Source organism: Scardinius erythrophthalmus (genome assembly GCF_964197995.2).
Source record: "Scardinius erythrophthalmus genome assembly, chromosome: 21".
Lineage (NCBI taxonomy): Eukaryota > Metazoa > Chordata > Actinopteri > Cypriniformes > Leuciscidae > Scardinius > Scardinius erythrophthalmus.
Genome location: NC_138241.1, coordinates 1957475 through 1976254, shown reverse-complemented (window position 1 = coordinate 1976254; position 18780 = coordinate 1957475). Strand labels below are relative to the sequence as shown.

General features: G+C 38.8%; 1 protein-coding gene across 3 annotated transcripts; it reads right to left on the bottom strand.

The window, feature by feature from the left end:
- Nucleotides 1-1526: 1526 nt before the first annotated feature.
- cutc (cutC copper transporter homolog (E. coli)) lies at nt 1527-18529 on the bottom strand. 3 transcript variants are annotated; one of them, XM_081350497.1, is made up of 9 exons: nt 18322-18529; nt 16691-16760; nt 16431-16490; nt 14710-14919; nt 5601-5636; nt 5396-5529; nt 4291-4318; nt 4092-4197; nt 1527-1843 (listed from the first exon to the last, which is right to left on the bottom strand). In XM_081350497.1, the coding sequence occupies exons 1-9, from the start codon at nt 18382-18384 to the stop codon at nt 1732-1734; spliced, it is 819 nt and encodes a 272-aa protein (XP_081206623.1). In that variant the 5' UTR covers nt 18385-18529; the 3' UTR covers nt 1527-1731. The 3 variants fall into 3 exon arrangements, with proteins under 3 accessions (XP_081206623.1, XP_081206625.1, XP_081206624.1); XM_081350499.1 differs by having other exon boundaries at nt 16691-16777; nt 18322-18521; XM_081350498.1 differs by having other exon boundaries at nt 18223-18329.
- Nucleotides 18530-18780: the final 251 nt, after the last annotated feature.

The following is an 18780-nucleotide window of genomic DNA, read 5'->3' as shown; positions in this document are numbered from 1 at the left end:
CGCAAACCCTACTCTATAATTGAAAATAGTATGTGAAAATTACTATATCAGAATTCATAGTACTCCTAAAACAGTGGACAAGGGGATTTCCAAATACACACACTTGGTCACACTCACCCTGAACACACACTAAACGCACATTATCTTGAATACTGCATCGGAGCAATATACTGCAATTTATCCCATCATGCATTAGGTCCGGGAAATCACGTGGAAAAGATTCCACTGTAAGTTCAATTAATTAGAAATTACATGTAGTTAACAAATTGTTAAAGTATAATTGTATTGGTGCAAAGATGAGTAGGCTATGTGTATTTCATACAACATTTGCAACTGCTTTTTATCACCTAATTAGAAGAACCACAATTTTAAATTGTGTCTTCTGTTACAGATAGACTACTAACCAGACATTTAGATGTTTATTTTAAAATGCAAAGTATTGAAAACCAAAATAAAGCTCTGTTAACACTTGTATACTTTGCAAGACTATAAGTGTGTCCCATCAGGAAATCAAAAGTTCTAAACACACTTGCAGCCGTCATGCCTACTTGAACACTAAGGCCAAATACAGGAAACATGTCATAAGGAGACAAGTAGTCAAGAGCAAAGACCGCAGGTGTGGGTATTTAGAAAGGCCCAAAAAGTACCCGGATGCCCTACTTCTTCCGGCGAGATTCAGAAGTGTGCATACGATGGACTCTTTACTATCCCATGAGGCCACGGGAGAGGATTTATGATTTATGAAGAGACAACTTTATGATTTATATCAGACACGACTGGAAGGTCACATGATAATCACAACATGGCAGATGTAGTAAATCGTGATTACATTCATACTACACAGACTCATACTATGTAGAACACAGGGGTGGTGATGGTGGAGAGAAACTGCACAGATGGACGGAGGTCTTGAATGTGCCAAAAATAACTCATTTTCGAAAGAAAAAACAAGTTACGGTCTTTTGGCTTTACACGGCAGTGCGGATCTCAGTCACTCTGTGTTGCCCGGACCCGCCCTGCTCTGCTTCTGATAGGCTTGTAAGGTTAGTTAGAGCTGCGTTCCTCTCATATGATTGGTAGGTAAATACCGCATGGGAGTTCCCAAATATATATTTTTTCCTCATGGCCGCACGCCGGAGATCCGGCACGGTGCCGGAATACTTTAAGCCCTGTAGAACATTAGTAGCTGTGAAGTTATTACTTAATCAAAATAAATACCTACTGAAGGGAGGATGTGATTTTCTGCCAGTGTACATTTTAGGGTCACGTCTTGAGACATCACGTCCTGTTTTTGGTTATTGGTCTGAGTTCACATTTCAGTCGAACTATACCAAAGTTCGTTTGGAAGTTGAAAAGGTCTCGGTTATGTTCACACACCTCTGTACAGTTTGTAGTCAATTATTTCTAGGTAACAACCAAAAAAGTTTAAAAAGTGTGTTGAAAAGTGATTGCCTCGATGTATAGTGTTGTGTGGCCACTGTGACATCATCATCATCATCATCAAGAGTGCGAGAACATTTCTATTTACAAAGAGAATCAAAAGTATGGGGAGATTTTATTTCACACCTGCAAATCATCACAATGTCAAAAGCTACTCTGATCTTGACATCTAAAACTGTGTTTTTAAATCGTTACAGAGCAGTTTCACAGTGATTTCCTCATTGAAGAGGAAGTAGAAGAGTTTCGCTCTTGCATCACTGTACAGGAGTGTTGAAGGATTCTCCGCGGACGCTAGAGTGTGTTCCTCGCGATGGCGTTCAGTGTTCGTACTTTAGTCACGTCAGCCACTTTAACTGCATATTCTGGTACGGACAGAGAGCCGCCCATACTGACATTACAATTCCTACAGAGAAACAATACACAAAAAGAGTCCTTACAAAGCATTAAAATAAGTTAAAACAACTCAACTTCAAGATAATTCAACCTCTCAACAACAGTTCCCACTATCTCAGGAAACCGGGATTTAGTAAGAGATAGTGAAACTTTAAAACTGTGATTTCTAGACCTGGAATAGTTGAATGTAAATGAATAAAATCTATAAATGCCATAAGGAGAATACATTGGTAACACTTTACAATAAGATGTCATTTGTTAACATTAATTAACTAACATAAACTAACAATGAGCAATATATTTTACAGCATTTATTAACCTTTAAGTTAGTTAATAAAAATGTTGCATGTTAGTTCACAGAGCATTAATTAACGTTAACAGATACAACTTTTGATATTTAAAATGTATAAGTAAATGCTGAGATTACATTTAAGAATAATAAATGCTGTTGTTCATTGTTAGTTCATGGTAACTAAAGTAGTTAAAGTCCCCCTGTGGTGTAAATCCAGCTTTTAAAGGACAAGTTCGGTATTTTACACTTAAAGCCCTGTTTACAGATCGTTTGTGATGAAATAGAACGGTTGAGATTAAAATGTGGACACATGCTGCTGTCCCGAGAATTTTAGGTTTATTTCGCTTCCCCCCCCCCCCCTACACAATGGCAGCCTATGGGCACTGGAACAATACTTCATAAAACGCATTAAACTTTCGTTTACAAAGACGTGAAACTCATCCGAGTGGTCAGGGGTGTTCACTGATATGCTCACACAGAAATCGCTGCAAAAGATGCTTTCCAACAGGTTTTATCGTAGTTTTTGTCCAACTCCATTGACTTGAATTGAAAGAGCTGTGTGCGGTACGGTATTACTCCGCTTCTTCTTCTGCGTCTTCTGTGTATTCAATGAAATGCCAGTGGTTTGCTTGCAATTGGCAAAGGTGCATTATCGCCACCAACTGGGCTGGAGTGTCTATTATTCAAGCTCTCAGCGGAAGAATCTACGGGTGTGAGACGTTTGGAAAAATAGGTCCACTGTTTTACAACGAATGGTAAAACACCTGTTGGAAAGCATCTTTTGCAGCGATTTCTGTGTGAGCATATCAGTGAACACCCCTGACCACTCGGTGAGTTTCACGTCTTTGTAAACGAAAGTTTAATGCGTTTTAGGAAGGATTGTTCCAGTGCCCATAGGCTGCCATTGTGTAGGGGGGGGGGGGAAGCGAAATAAACCTAAAATTCTCGGGACAGCAGCATGTGTCCACATTTAAATCTTAACCGTTCTATTTCATCAGAAACGATCTGTAAACAGGGCTTTAAGTGTAAAATACCGAACTTGTCCTTTAATGTTGTTTATGTGTCTATGTGGTGTTTTTAATCTGCTTTAAGACAAACCATGTGTAAGTTCATAAGTCGACAGCATTGCTGAGTATTTCCTCCTTAAAACTGCAGTGAACCAAAGACAGTCTCAAAAACACGCTTTGAAATCGCTGGTGTTTCTGACGTCACAAACTACCTTGTAACCAATCAGATCAACGTGTGATCGTCAACCAGTGGATCTCTGAGCTGAGGGAGTGAGTGGAGGCGGGGCTCATTTGCATATTCATAGAACCACGCATACTAAATGAGGCGAGGGTGTCGAGTTACATTCAGGAAATTTTAAGACATGAAAGACATTATTTTCAAGGAAAAATGTCATTTTGATTATTAAAGATAAGTTTTAAGGGACTAATCTTAACAAATTAAACCTTATTGTACAGTGTTTCCAATACATTTGTGTAGTTATGCTAATCGGGTAGAAATCTTTAAAATCCTTCGGTAACCCCTTTACAGTGTCCTTGTTACACGTTACATGCAGTTACTGTAGTAATAACTATAAATTATGTCTAATTACATGTAACTAACCCTAAACCAAACCCCAATCCTAACTCCAAATCTATAGTAAGTACATGTATCTAAATATTATTACTCACTCAGTGCTTAAATGCATATTAACACCGTAACATGGACACCTTGAAATAAAGCGTAACCAATCCTTCTCCTTAATCTTTATCACAAACGACTGGAAAAAACATTTAAATTCACTGGTCTTCAGAACATTCAGCTCTTAAAACTTCTCAGAAAATGCAATTGTTACATTTTTTCATCACGTTAGGCCACTTATTTTACTTTACAGACACTAGGAGTGTCCATAGATCAAGTTTTGACAGCAACACTCGGGCCTTTGAGTGTTTTAGTGGACAGAGAGAGTAGAGATGAACACCTGAACTTCATGCTGGAGTCTTTGCTGGATCGAGCGGAGCAGTGAAACTCCTGAGCGCCCGAGCCCTCGAGGATCCTCTGAAGGTTTCTCTCGGTGATCCCCCCGCCTGCACACACACACACACACACACACACACACATCAGCAGGAACTCGTCTGGACACTGCAGGTGTTTTTAATGAGGAACCAGATTTAACATACCTGGCATTATTGATATTCTGCCTTTTGCCTATTAGAGTGAAGAGAGAAATGCATTACAGTTGGAACGTTTTGTCATAAAAGGAAAAATAATCTAATGCAAACAAGTCAAAATATCAATTCACAACTTCTGCGCACAACATTTTCAGTGCACTTAAAGCCACTCTATGATTGTCTTGTGCGTTTTGGGACAGCCTTCATGCCTGTGGTCGATCGCCATCGAAGGATGAAACTGAACTGATGCATAAATTAAACCTTCTACTGAACATCTTCATTAGGGCTGTCAAATAAAAACTACAATTTCGAATATTCGTCGAATTAAAAAAAAAATGCACATTCGAATGCAAAAGCCATGATGATTTGATTTGGTTTATATTTGCTCGCTTGCGCCCTCTTGTGGACACAGGAGACAATGCAGTACTTTCCTCCTCTAACATTAAAGGTGCAGTCTGTAGGAATGACAGGAGGAAAACGGAAAGCTATGATGCTGTCTCAGACCGAGTACAGAAGCGAAATTAAATTGAGCGGAAGTACGAAGTCTGACGTAGTCAGGCTAACAGATTCGGGCTACGGTCTACAATCGCCTACGTAGGCGAAATTAGTTTGCCATTTCTAATGGTGAACACAGCCATGTTGAAGACTGCAGTAATGTTGTTCATTTATGTTATGGCTTATTGTTTTTCGAGAATGTTGCTCTCCTGTTTGTCATTGTGCACGAAACTTCACGGCAGGTAATCATCAGGAATATTGCTGACTTGTGTGCGTCTCAAGCGTCCTCTTTACTTTCGTCCTTAATCCTGTTAGTTGTCCGTGGATTTGCCCATATTTGGCGTTTAAAATGGAAACGTCTTTAGACATGGAAATTCGGTTTTACAATCGATTCAATGAACACTTATGTCTCAAAAATTAAACAGGATTTTTTCACAAAAGTGACAGCCCTAGTGTGAACTCAGCGTGATTCCTCAATATATGCAAGCATATTATGGTATTTTTATGCTTTAGTAGAGTGAGAAAGTTACATACAGCACTTTTAAGTATTGCTTTTAGAATTTGAATGTAATTAGATTTTTGCATAAGAAATTTGCATTTATCTTAGAGTGTGTGTCACCTGTTCCACCAGTCGCTTGATCACAGGTAAGCCTTCCAGAGCAGAGCTGTCACAGCCACTGGTCAGAATCCTCTCGAAGCCCAGCGAGACCACAGCCTCCAGCGCAACCACTGGATCGTGGACCATATCGAAGGCTGGAGGACACAGGACCGGTTACTGTTGTTTATTACACACTCATCATCGTGTTCAGTAAGTGCAGGTTTACCTCTGTGGAATGTCACCGGTAACGGCCGACACGCCGCTGTGGAGAGAGCAGAGATGAAGAGATGAAGAGATGAAGAGAGAAGAGATGAAGAGAGAAGAGATGAAGCATCCGACGGGTGCGAGATCAATATATGCATTACTAACACTTATACTACAGGGCCGTTGAATGCTTGAATCTGATTGGTTGACGAACGTTCTAAGGTGTGCATTATTTTCAGGGAAACGCACAGCTAAAGTAGTTCCAGGCAGGTCTTGACCGCATTACAGTTCCATATCACTTCGCGTAGTTAACGGTAATAACGGAAAATAGGATACAATTCATAACAAGAAAAAAACATTTAGCCGCATGCGCTTGATCTGCAATTTTCAATGTCTAGCTTCACAATCAATGGAAACATGCAGTTTAATTTGAACAAATAAAGTATATTCCTATCTATAATCAATAGAAAATTAAACTGAATATAGGCTAAATAAATGGATAATCCTGCAGCACGGATTATTATTGCAGATAATATAACAAATAAATAATTATTGATAGGCCTACTTGTTAAAAGGGCTTTGTGTTTCATTTATTTGGCTAGTCTGTCATCTGTCAATAATAGGAAAAAAAAAAGAATGAATTCGAATTAATTAAAAGGAATTGAATTAATAAATAAATAATAATATTGACGCACATGCTTTTCTGTCTCATTATTGCAACATCTCTCTCTCTAATAACTGCATTAATAACTGGGGACACACTTTAAGGCCGGTTATGAATGTAATTTGATACGTATGACTGATCATGCCCAAACGCGTGTTCAGCGCGTTCAGTCTGTGTTCAGAGTCGGTGTTTATAATCTGCTGAGATGAAAACAGTCAGAGAATGTGTCAGCTAGTCGTGTGTCCAGCATTAGTCTGCTATCAGTGGCTCAAACCTCCGTTACTAACTCTAAAATGACGTTTTGGAATTAGCAACGGAGGCATTGGTTTAGATGCGTAAGAAATTAGTCCTACATACAAGAGCGTTTTAATGACAAAAACTTTACAAACGTCTTGAAATACATAATCTGAACAATGTTTCGAGGTGTGGTGACTGTAGTATAAGCGGAATAATTGACGACAGGCCGTTGAATTATTAGAAAAATAATGCACACCCGAGGTGGTAATGCGGTCACGACGCGAAGCGGAGGGATATGATTAAATATAACATATGATGATATCATATAACATATGATTACATCATATGTTCACATTCCAACATTTAAGAATCTACTTTGGAATCATTTAAAATAATTGGTAAAAGAAAAATTTATAATAATATTAAAAACATTTTCTCTCTGACAACATTGGGGAAAGAAATTATCAATTAAAATTGAAGATAAAACTTGGCGATTTTGCAAGAGATTTGGAAATATGCTCAAATGATAGAACTCTGTAATCATACAAAACCAATCCAGTGATACACATCCGTCCATTCATCCGTCCATCCATCCTTCCATTCATTCAACCATCCATTCATACATTAATCCGTCCGTCCATTCATCCTTCCATCCATTCATTCATACATTAATCCTTCCATTCATTCATACATTAATCCTTCCATTCATCCTTCCATCCATTCATTCATACATTAATCCTTCCATTCATCCTTCCATCCATTCATTCATACATTAATCCTTCCATTCATTCAACCATCCATTCATTCATACATTAATCCTTCCATTCATTCAACCATCCATTCATTCATACATTAATCATTCCATTCATTCATCCATCCTTCCATCCATTCATCCTTCCATCCATTCATCCTTCCATCCATCAATCCTTCCATCCATTCATTCATCAATCCTTCCATTCAACCATCCATCCATTCATTCATTCATTCATCAATCCTTCCATTCATTCATTCATCAATCCTTCCATTCATTCATTCATCAATCCTTCCATTCATTCAACCATCCGTCCATTCATCCATCCATCCTTCCATTCATCATTCATTCCATTTAACCATCCATTCATCCTTCCATCCATCAATCCTTCCATTCATTCATTCATCAATCCTTCCATTCATTCAACCATCCGTCCATTAATCAATCCTTCCATTCATCCTTCCATCCATCAATCCTTCCATTCATTCATTCATCAATCCTTCCACTCATCCATCCATTCATCAATCATTCCATTCATCCATCCATTCAACCATCCATTCATTCATTCATTCATCAATCCATCAATCCTTCCATTCATCCTTCCATTCAACCATCCATTCATTCATTCATCAATCCTTCCATTCATTCAACCATCCGTCCATTCATCCATCCTTCCATTTATCATTCATTCCATTCAACCATCCATTCATCCTTCCATCCATCAATCCTTCCATTCATTCATTCATCAATCCTTCCATTCATTCAACCATCCGTCCATTCATCAATCCTTCCGTTCATCCTTCCATCCATCAATCCTTCCATTCATTCATTCATCCGTCCATTAATCAATCCATCCATTCATCCTTCCATCCATCAATCCTTCCATTCAACCATCCATTCATTCATTCATCAATCCTTCCATTCATCCATCCATTCATCAATCATTACATTCATCCATCCATTCAACCATCCATTCATTCATTCATCAATCCATCAATCCTTCCATTCATCCATTCATTCATTCATTCATTCATCAATCCTTCCATTCATTCATTCATCAATCCTTCCATTCATTCAACCATCCGTCCATCCATCAATCCTTCCATTCATTCAACCATCCGTCCATTCATCCATCCTTCCATTCATCATTCATTCCATTCAACCATCCATTCATCCTTCCATCCATCAATCCTTCCATTCATTCATTCATTCATCAATCCTTCCATTCATTCAACCATCCGTCCATTCATCAATCCTTCCATTCATCCTTCCATCCATCAATCCTTCCATCCATTCATTCATCAACCCTTCCATTCATCCTTTCATTCAACCATCCATTCATTCATTCATCAATCCTTCCATTCATCATTCCATTCAACCATCCATTCATTCATTAATCAATCCTTCCATTCATTCATTCATTCATCAATCCTTCCATTCATTCATTCATCCATCCTTCCATCCATCAATCCTTCCATTCAACCATCCATTCATCCTTCCATCCATCAATCCTTCCATCCATTCATTCATCAACCCTTCCATTCATCCTTCCATTCAACCATCTATTCATTCATTCATCAATCCTTCCATTCATTCATTCATCAATCCTTCCATTCATTCAACCATCCGTCCATTCATCAATCCTTCCATTCAACCATCCATTCATTCATTCATCAATCCTTCCATTCATTCAACCATCCGTCCATTCATCCATCCTTCCATTTATCATTCATTCCATTCAACCATCCATTCATCCTTCCATCCATCAATCCTTCCATTCATTCATTCATCAATCCTTCCATTCATTCAACCATCCGTCCATTCATCAATCCTTCCATTCAACCATCCATTCATTCTTCCATCCATCAATCCTTCCATCCATTCATTCATCAACCCTTCCATTCATCCTTTCATTCAACCATCCATTCATCAATCCTTCCATTCATCCATCCATTCATCAATCATTCCATTCATCCATCCATTCAACCCTCCATTCATCAACCCTTCCATTCATCCTTTCATTCAACCATCCATTCATTCATTCAATCATCAATCCTTCCATTCATCAGTCATTTCATTCATCCATCCATTCAACCATCCATTCATTCATTCATCAATTCTTCCATTCATTCATTCATTCATTCATTCATTCATCAATCCTTCCATTCATCCTTCCATTCAACCATCCATCCATTCATTCATTCATCAATCCTTCCATTCATTCATTCATCAATCCTTCCATTCATTCAACCATCCGTCCATTCATCCATCCTTCCATTCATCATTCATTCCATTCAACCATCCATTCATCCTTCCATCCATCAATCCTTCCATCCATTCATTCATCAACCCTTCCATTCATCCTTTCATTCAACCATCCATTCATTCATTCATCAATCCTTCCATTTATCCATCCATTCATCAATCATTCCATTCATCCATCCATTCAACCATCCATTCATTCATTCATCAATCCTTCCATTCATTCAACCATCCGTCCATTCATCAATCCTTCCATTCAACCATCCATTCATTCTTCCATCCATCAATCCTTCCATCCATTCATTCATCAACCCTTCCATTCACCCTTTCATTCAACCATCCATTCATTCATTCATCAATCCTTCCATTCATCCATCCATTCATCAATCATTCCATTCATCCATCCATTCAACCATCCATTCATTCATTCATCAATCATTCCATCCATTCATTCATCAACCCTTCCATTCATCCTTTCATTCAACCATCCATTCATTCATCAATCCTTCCATTCATCCATCCATTCATCAATCATTCCATTCATCCATCCATTCATTCATTCATCAATCCTTCCATTCATTCATTCATCAATCCTTCCATTCATTCAACCATCCGTCCATTCATCAATCCTTCCATTCAACCATCCATTCATTTTTCCATCCATCAATCCTTCCATCCATTCATTCATCAACCCTTCCATTCATCCTTTCATTCAACCATCCATTCATTCATTCATCAATCCTTCCATTTACCCATCCATTCATCAATCATTCCATTCATCCATCCATTCAACCATCCATTCATTCATTCATCAATCCTTCCATCCATTCATTCATCAACCCTTCCATTCATCCTTTCATTCAACCATCCATTCATTCATTAATCCTTCCATTCATCCATCCATTCATCAATCATTCCATTCATCCATCCATTCAACCATCCATTCATCAACCCTTCCATTCATCCTTTCATTCAACCATCCATTCATTCATTCAATCATCAATCCTTCCATTCATCCATCCATTCATCAGTCATTCCATTCATCCATCCATCCATTCAACCATCCATTCATTCATTCATCAATTCTTCCATTCATTCATTCATTCATCAATCCTTCCATTCAACCATTCATTCATTTATTCATCAATCCTTCCATTCATTCATTCATCAATCCTTCCATTCATTCAACCATCCGTCCATTCATCCATCCTTCCATTCATCATTCATTCCATTCAACCATCCATTCATCCTTCCATCCATCAATCCTTCCATCCATTCATTCATCAACCCTTCCATTCATCCTTTCATTCAACCATCCATTCATTCATTCATCAATCCTTCCATTTATCCATCCATTCATCAATCATTCCATTCATCCATCCATTCAACCATCCATTCATTCATTCATCAATCCTTCCATTCATTCAACCATCCGTCCAGTCATCAATCCTTCCATTCAACCATCCATTCATTCTTCCATCCATCAATCCTTCCATCCATTCATTCATCAACCCTTCCATTCACCCTTCCATTCATCCATCCATTCATCAATCATTCCATTCATCCATCCATTCAACCATCCATTCATTCATTCATCAATCATTCCATCCATTCATTCATCAACCCTTCCATTCATCCTTTCATTCAACCATCCATTCATTCATCAATCCTTCCATTCATCCATCCATTCATCAATCATTCCATTCATCCATCCATTCAACCATCCATTCATTCATTCATCAATCCTTCCATTCATTCATTCATTCATCAATCCTTCCATTCATTCAACCATCCGTCCATTCATCAATCCTTCCTATCAACCATCCATTCATTTTTCCATCCATCAATCCTTCCATCCATTCATTCATCAACCCTTCCATTCATCCTTTCATTCAACCATCCATTCATTCATTCATCAATCCTTCCATTTACCCATCCATTCATCAATCATTCCATTCATCCATCCATTCAACCATCCATTCATTCATTCATCAATCCTTCCATCCATTCATTCATCAACCCTTCCATTCATCCTTTCATTCAACCATCCATTCATTCATTCATTCATCAATCCTTCCATTCATCCATCCATTCATCAATCATTCCATTCATCCATCCATTCAACCATCCATTCATCAACCCTTCCATTCATCCTTTCATTCAACCATCCATTCATTCATTCAATCATCAATCCTTCCATCCATCCATCCATTCATCAGTCATTCCATTCATCCATCCATCCATTCAACCATCCATTCATTCATTCATCAATTCTTCCATTCATTCATTCATTCATCAATCCTTCCATTCAACCATTCATTCATTTATTCATCAATCCTTCCATTCATTCATTCATCAATCCTTCCATTCATTCAACCATCCGTCCATTCATCCATCCTTCCATTCATCATTCATTCCATTCAACCATCCATTCATCCTTCCATCCATCAATCCTTCCATCCATTCATTCATCAACTCTTCCATTCATCCTTTCATTCAACCATCCATTCATTCATTCATCAATCCTTCCATTTATCCATCCATTCATCAATCATTCCATTCATCCATCCATTCAACCATCCATTCATTCATTCATCAATCCTTCCATTCATTCAACCATCCGTCCATTCATCAATCCTTCCATTCAACCATCCATTCATTCTTCCATCCATCAATCCTTCCATCCATTCATTCATCAACCCTTCCATTCATCCTTTCATTCAACCATCCATTCATTCATTCATCCATCCTTCCATTCATCCATCCATTCATCAATCATTCCATTCATCCATCCATTCAACCATCCATTCATTCATTCATCAATCCTTCCATCCATTCATTCATCAACCCTTCCATTCATCCTTTCATTCAACCATCCATTCATTCATTCATCAATCCTTCCATTCATCCATCCATTCATCAATCATTCCATTCATCCATCCATTCAACCATCCATTCATTCATTCATCAATCCTTCCATTCATTCATTCATCAATCCTTCCATTCATTCAACCATCCGTCCATTCATCAATCCTTCCATTCAACCATCCATTCATTTTTCCATCCATCAATCCTTCCATCCATTCATTCATCAACCCTTCCATTCATCCTTTCATTCAACCATCCATTCATTCATTCATCAATCCTTCCATTTACCCATCCATTCATCAATCATGCCATTCATCCATCCATTCAACCATCCATTCATTCATTCATCAATCCTTCCATCCATTCATTCATCAACCCTTCCATTCATCCTTTCATTCAACCATCCATTCATTCATTCATCAATCCTTCCATTCATCCATCCATTCATCAATCATTCCATTCATCCATCCATTCAACCATCCATTCATCAACCCTTCCATTCATCCTTTCATTCAACCATCCATTCATTCATTCAATCATCAATCCTTCCATCCATCCATCCATTCATCAGTCATTCCATTCATCCATCCATCCATTCAACCATCCATTCATTCATTCATCAATTCTTCCATTCATTCATTCATTCATCAATCCTTCCATTCAACCATTCATTCATTTATTCATCAATCCTTCCATTCATTCATTCATCAATCCTTCCATTCATTCAACCATCCGTCCATTCATCCATCCTTCCATTCATCATCCTTCCATTCAACCATTCATTCATTTATTCATCAATCCTTCCATTCATTCATTCATCAATCCTTCCATTCATTCAACCATCCGTCCATTCATCAATCCTTCCATTCAACCATCCATTCATTTTTCCATCCATCAATCCTTCCATCCATTCATTCATCAACCCTTCCATTCATCCTTTCATTCAACCATCCATTCATTCATTCATCAATCCTTCCATTTACCCATCCATTCATCAATCATTCCATTCATCCATCCATTCAACCATCCATTCATTCATTCATCAATCCTTCCATCCATTCATTCATCAACCCTTCCATTCATCCTTTCATTCAACCATCCATTCATTCATTCATCAATCCTTCCATTCATCCATCCATTCATCAATCATTCCATTCATCCATCCATTCAACCATCCATTCATCAACCCTTCCATTCATCCTTTCATTCAACCATCCATTCATTCATTCAATCATCAATCCTTCCATTCATCCATCCATTCATCAGTCATTCCATTCATCCATCCATTCAACCATCCATTCATTCATTCATCAATTCTTCCATTCATTCATTCATTCATCAATCCTTCCATTCATCCTTCCATTCAACCATTCATTCATTTATTCATCAATCCTTCCATTCATTCATTCATCAATCCTTCCATTCATTCAACCATCCGTCCATTCATCCATCCTTCCATTCATCATTCATTCCATTCAACCATCCATTCATACTTCCATCCATCAATCCTTCCATCCATTCATTCATCAACCCTTCCATTCATCCTTTCATTCAACCATCCATTCATTCATTCATCAATCCTTCCATTTATCCATCCATTCATCAATCATTCCATTCATCCATCCATTCAACCATCCATTCATTCATTCATCAATTCTTCCATTCATTCATTCATTCATCAATCCTTCCATTCATCCTTCCATTCAACCATCCATTCATTCATTCATTCATTCATCAATCCCTCCATTCATTCATTCATCAATCCTTCCATTCATTCAACCATCCGTCCATTCATCCATCCATCCTTCCATTCATCATTCATTCCATTCAACCATCCATTCATTCATTCATCAATCCTTCCATTTATCCATCCATTCATCAATCATTCCATTCATCCATCCATTCAACCATCCATTCATTCATTCATCAATTCTTCCATTCATTCATTCATCAATCGTTCCATTCATCCTTCCATTCAACCATCCATTCATTCATTCATTCATTCATTCATCAATCCCTCCATTCATTCATTCATCAATCCTTCCATTCATTCAACCATCCGTCCATTCATCCATTCATCCTTCCATCCATCAATCCTTCCATTCATTCATTCATCAATCCTTCCATTCATCCTTCCATCCACCCATCCTTCCATTCATTCATCAATCCTTCCATTCATCCATCCATTCATCAATCCTTCCATCCATGTGTCCTCATTTATCCATCCTTCCATTCATTTATCCAACCATTTATCCATCCATCCTTCCATCTATTCATCCTTCCTTCCATTCATCCGGACCAAAGTAACCCAGAGATTCAGGCTTCAGTGAAGCTGCGGTCATGTGTTACCCATCAGCTCCTCGCAGAGCTCAGTGTCCACTCGCCCGTCGGCCGTCAGCGCCCCGAACACCAGCCCGTCGGCCCGGTGACTCTTCATCAGCTCCACGTCCCTCTTCATCACCTCCACCTCCCAGTGCGAGTACATGAAGTCTCCTCCACGGGGCCGGATCATCACGTACACCGGGACCCGCACGTGCTCCTTCACCACCTGCAGCAGACCTGCACACACACACACACACACACACATTCTTGTACATCTATCTTTATGAGGACATTCATTGACACAATGCAATCTCTAGCCGCTTACCCTAACCTTACCCATCACAACTAAGTGCCTAACCCGACCCCTGACCCTAACCCGACCCTTAACCTCATTATAACCTTATCCCTAAAACCAAGGCTGAATCCCAATTCTCTGTCTTACCCCTTCCCCTACCCCTACGTCTTACCCCAAGCCCTTGTCCCTCGAAACTGAGTGGTGAGTGCTAGGGGTGAAAACATACCCCTATGAAATGAGACACCACTTGGTTACGTCATCATACATCGTTACCAATATTTTTTATACACACTGCATGGTGTTTTGTATATCTGTTTCAGTTATCACTGTTTTGAATGTCACTGATGTTCAGAAACACTTTCTTTGCTAACAAAAATCTGTCTTTATTGGCCAATAAAGTAAACATAACAGGCAAAAAAATCTGATCATATTTTGATCTTAGAAACTTCAGCTCGTCTTCATCCCGAAAGTGGATCAGCTGCCGGGTTTCCTCCTGCGTCCCTGTGTGATACAGGACAGTATATGTAAAGCACGTATCGATGTCTCCAGGGTGACCATGCAACGTCCTCTTTTTCCCAGACATGTCGCCTGGACTGAATTCATTCAAATCGGTGAATCTGAATGTAGTGTTTAACGTACATGAACTTGACCAGTCTTGACCCTCAAACACTTTAAAGGCTCTCAGAAACTGAGGACCACACACACAGAGGATCATCACGTACACCAGGACCCGCACGCACCACCTGCAGCAGACCTGAGCACACACACACACACACTAGCGTTTTCAGACGTTTCAGTGTGGATGAAAAACGCCTAAAAACACCAAATTCACCTTAATGCGCAGGATCATTTTATTTATCAAAATATCTCAGTCATCACTGATCGTCCAGATCACGTCCTCTCAGATCGCTCTCACTCAGTCTGTGGTCGGTCTGAAACTGCTTGTGTTTCACCGCAGGACAGCGAATACGAGGACATTTTCTGTCATGTTTGCAGGACTGTGATATGAAGAGTGTGTGAAGGAACATATTTTAGCAACTGTGTGAAAGTGAACAGCACACAACAGGAACAATACGGTATAAACATGAATATCTATTGGTACAATATGAGTCACATGACTAAACTTACGTCCATCGTTTTTAAATTCCTCCGGTTTCACAGTCCACACTACAACACGAAAACGGCGTTTTAAAATTGATCCACTTTGGAGAGCGTTTTCAAAAAGTTTTGTTTTCATTAACTAATTAATTTCATGTTGTGATTGCTCAGCTGGAGCAGTGTGTTGTGATTGGTCGAGGTTGAACTCAACCAGGCCCCGCCCCTTTATTCTGCGCATTAATTATTATAATGAGGAATATTGTGACATGTTCGTTCCCGGAAGAAACTCAAGACTACAATGGTGTGTGTGTGTGTGTGTGTGTGTGTGTGTGTGTGTGTGTGTGTGTGTGTTGACCTGTACTGGGCGTCGTCCCTCCCTCCAGCAGGTTACAGCACAGCTCGATACGACCCGCTCCTGAACACACACACACACACACACACACACACACACACACACACACACACACACACACACACACACACACACACACACAATAACACATGACAGCTGCCCAAAAAACACTCAACAGAAATGTGCAAAGTTCAACGCAACCAATCTGTTGAAATATGACTGTTTTCACTGAACTATATTCAAGAATGTGTGTGAACTTGTACCTCCCCTCTCTGCGTTTACGGCTGACTCGACTGAGTCCACACACACCTCCATCAGGAGACCGTCACACATCTGAAACACACACACACCTGCTGGCTTTACACAGCAAAACTGACACACAAGCTGCATATTACACCACAAAAACACACACAAGCTGAGCAGAGTTGGCATTTACAGTGAAGAAAACACCAGATATCATCTCACTAGTGTGATCAGGACACTATAGTTCATTTCTGTGAGTGAGGAGAGCAAAATAAAGTAAACTGTGACATATTTACACCCAAACACTCTTCATACAGAGACTAACAGTGACATTTATACACATTTGGGACAAAAAATGATTCAGACACTTTGAGCTGATCATGTTTTGCTGAAGTGTGTTGTCTTTAATTGCTAATGCTCTTTTTACACACAGACTGAACACAATGAAGCATTGCTTGGTGATTGGTTGAGCTAAACTGGTATTATCTAATTGTGTAGTTAAATTTAACAGCTGACAGATATTCAACATAATTCATGTGTGAGACAGTCTAACAGAAGGACGGACAAAACCAGTCAAATATCAACTGAGTTCGTCATATTTTATTACCATTTTCTAAACTATAGCGAATAAACTGAGATAATGTGAGAAATGTTGGAGGAGTCTGAATAAATTGTGGTCTGACTGTATGTATTCACACAGGAACTGTTATAAAAATCATATGGAAATATTAAATTATAAATAGGATTCTAAATAAAAATATTACAATATAATAACATGCTCTGTAATGACAACATCAAGGTTTAAGTCTGATCTGATCACATTCCCACAACGTTCACTAATGTTTTGCAATGTTACGTGAAACGTTCTTTAAATAACATTTATAGAACATTCTTATATTAATATTTGATATGCATCTTCATTATGCTAAGAGAAGACGTTCTTTTAACAACATTCTTGAAACGTTTAATGATGTTTATTTACTTGAGGAACGCCTCATAACGTTGACGTATTTCGTATTTCAAATAACATTCTTTATGATATTATTTGCACTTAAATATTCTCTATGTTGACAGAAAATGTCAACATGAACAACATTATTTGTTGTTGACTTTTGCTATTCCAACGTTCTTGGGATGTTACAAATAAACATTCAGAGAACGTTGAACTGCGAGTAAAACACTGACATTATCGTATCCTTTTAAATAGTGTTTTAATCACGACAAGAAAAGTAAGTTAGACATTTCAGAAACATTGTCAATCACTAACGTTATTCTCCCACTAGGGCTTCAGAACATGAATGTGTTAGCTAGCTGGGTTTAGACACACATACCGACTCAGACTGTCTAATGTCAGTTCAGTATTGGAGTCTAGAGATCGTGTGACCCGGCCGTCAGAGAGAGAACGGGGATTCGGTGATCCACTATCGTTCGGTAAACCAGAGACCAGTCGCACTGACACTACTTTATTAGCTGCCATACTGTACGGGTTTATGGGGGTTTGGAACAGCAAATAAAAGCAAATGATATAAGCGTGTTAAAATCTCATACATACTTCAGTGCCTCCTTAAATGTCACGTTAATGTATTATTACTGAAATCATGAAATGCTCGTGTTTGTTTCACATGTAATGACCGATCGTGTTCTCTGTTACCTCGCGCGAGCGTCCAGCGCCGGAAGCGTTTCTCGCGGTCAAACTCTCGCGAGATTCACACATGTCGAGATACAGCAAATACTGTATACTTGCAGAGACTTGTAAACTTAACTAGTTTGCTACTTTGATAAGAGTTCGGGTAAAATCATCAGATGTTCTGCTGCTCGTGTGTGTGTGTGTGTGTGTGTGTGTGTGTGTGTGTGTGTGTGTGTGTGGACAACTCTGTTTAGGCGCGTCGCGTTGCGTCAAAAGCACATAATCAATGACATAATGTTGTTATTATAACAAAAGACTGAACTTCTTACAATTTTTTACTAACGTTCCCATTAAGTTAAGTTCCCATATTTGTTATAAATTTAAAAACGTTCTTGGTTATGCGAACATTAAGCACATATTACATTCATTCTGCAAACATTTTGGGAATGTTACTTTTTAATCTTCTCTGGATGTTCTGAAACA

What these genes read in the sequence shown, in the direction of transcription:
- cutc (XM_081350497.1), bottom strand. Translation starts at nt 18,384, where the DNA reads ATGTGTGAATCTCGCGAGAGTTTGACCGCGAGAAACGCTTCCGGCGCT. An exon ending in TCAAGCGACTGGTGGAACAG is followed by an intron (nt 4,319 to 5,395) that starts GTGACACACACT and finishes TCACTCTAATAG; the next exon opens with GCAAAAGGCAGAATATCAAT. An exon ending in GACTCCAGCATGAAGTTCAG is followed by an intron (nt 1,844 to 4,091) that starts GTGTTCATCTCT and finishes GTTTCTCTGTAG; the next exon opens with GAATTGTAATGTCAGTATGG.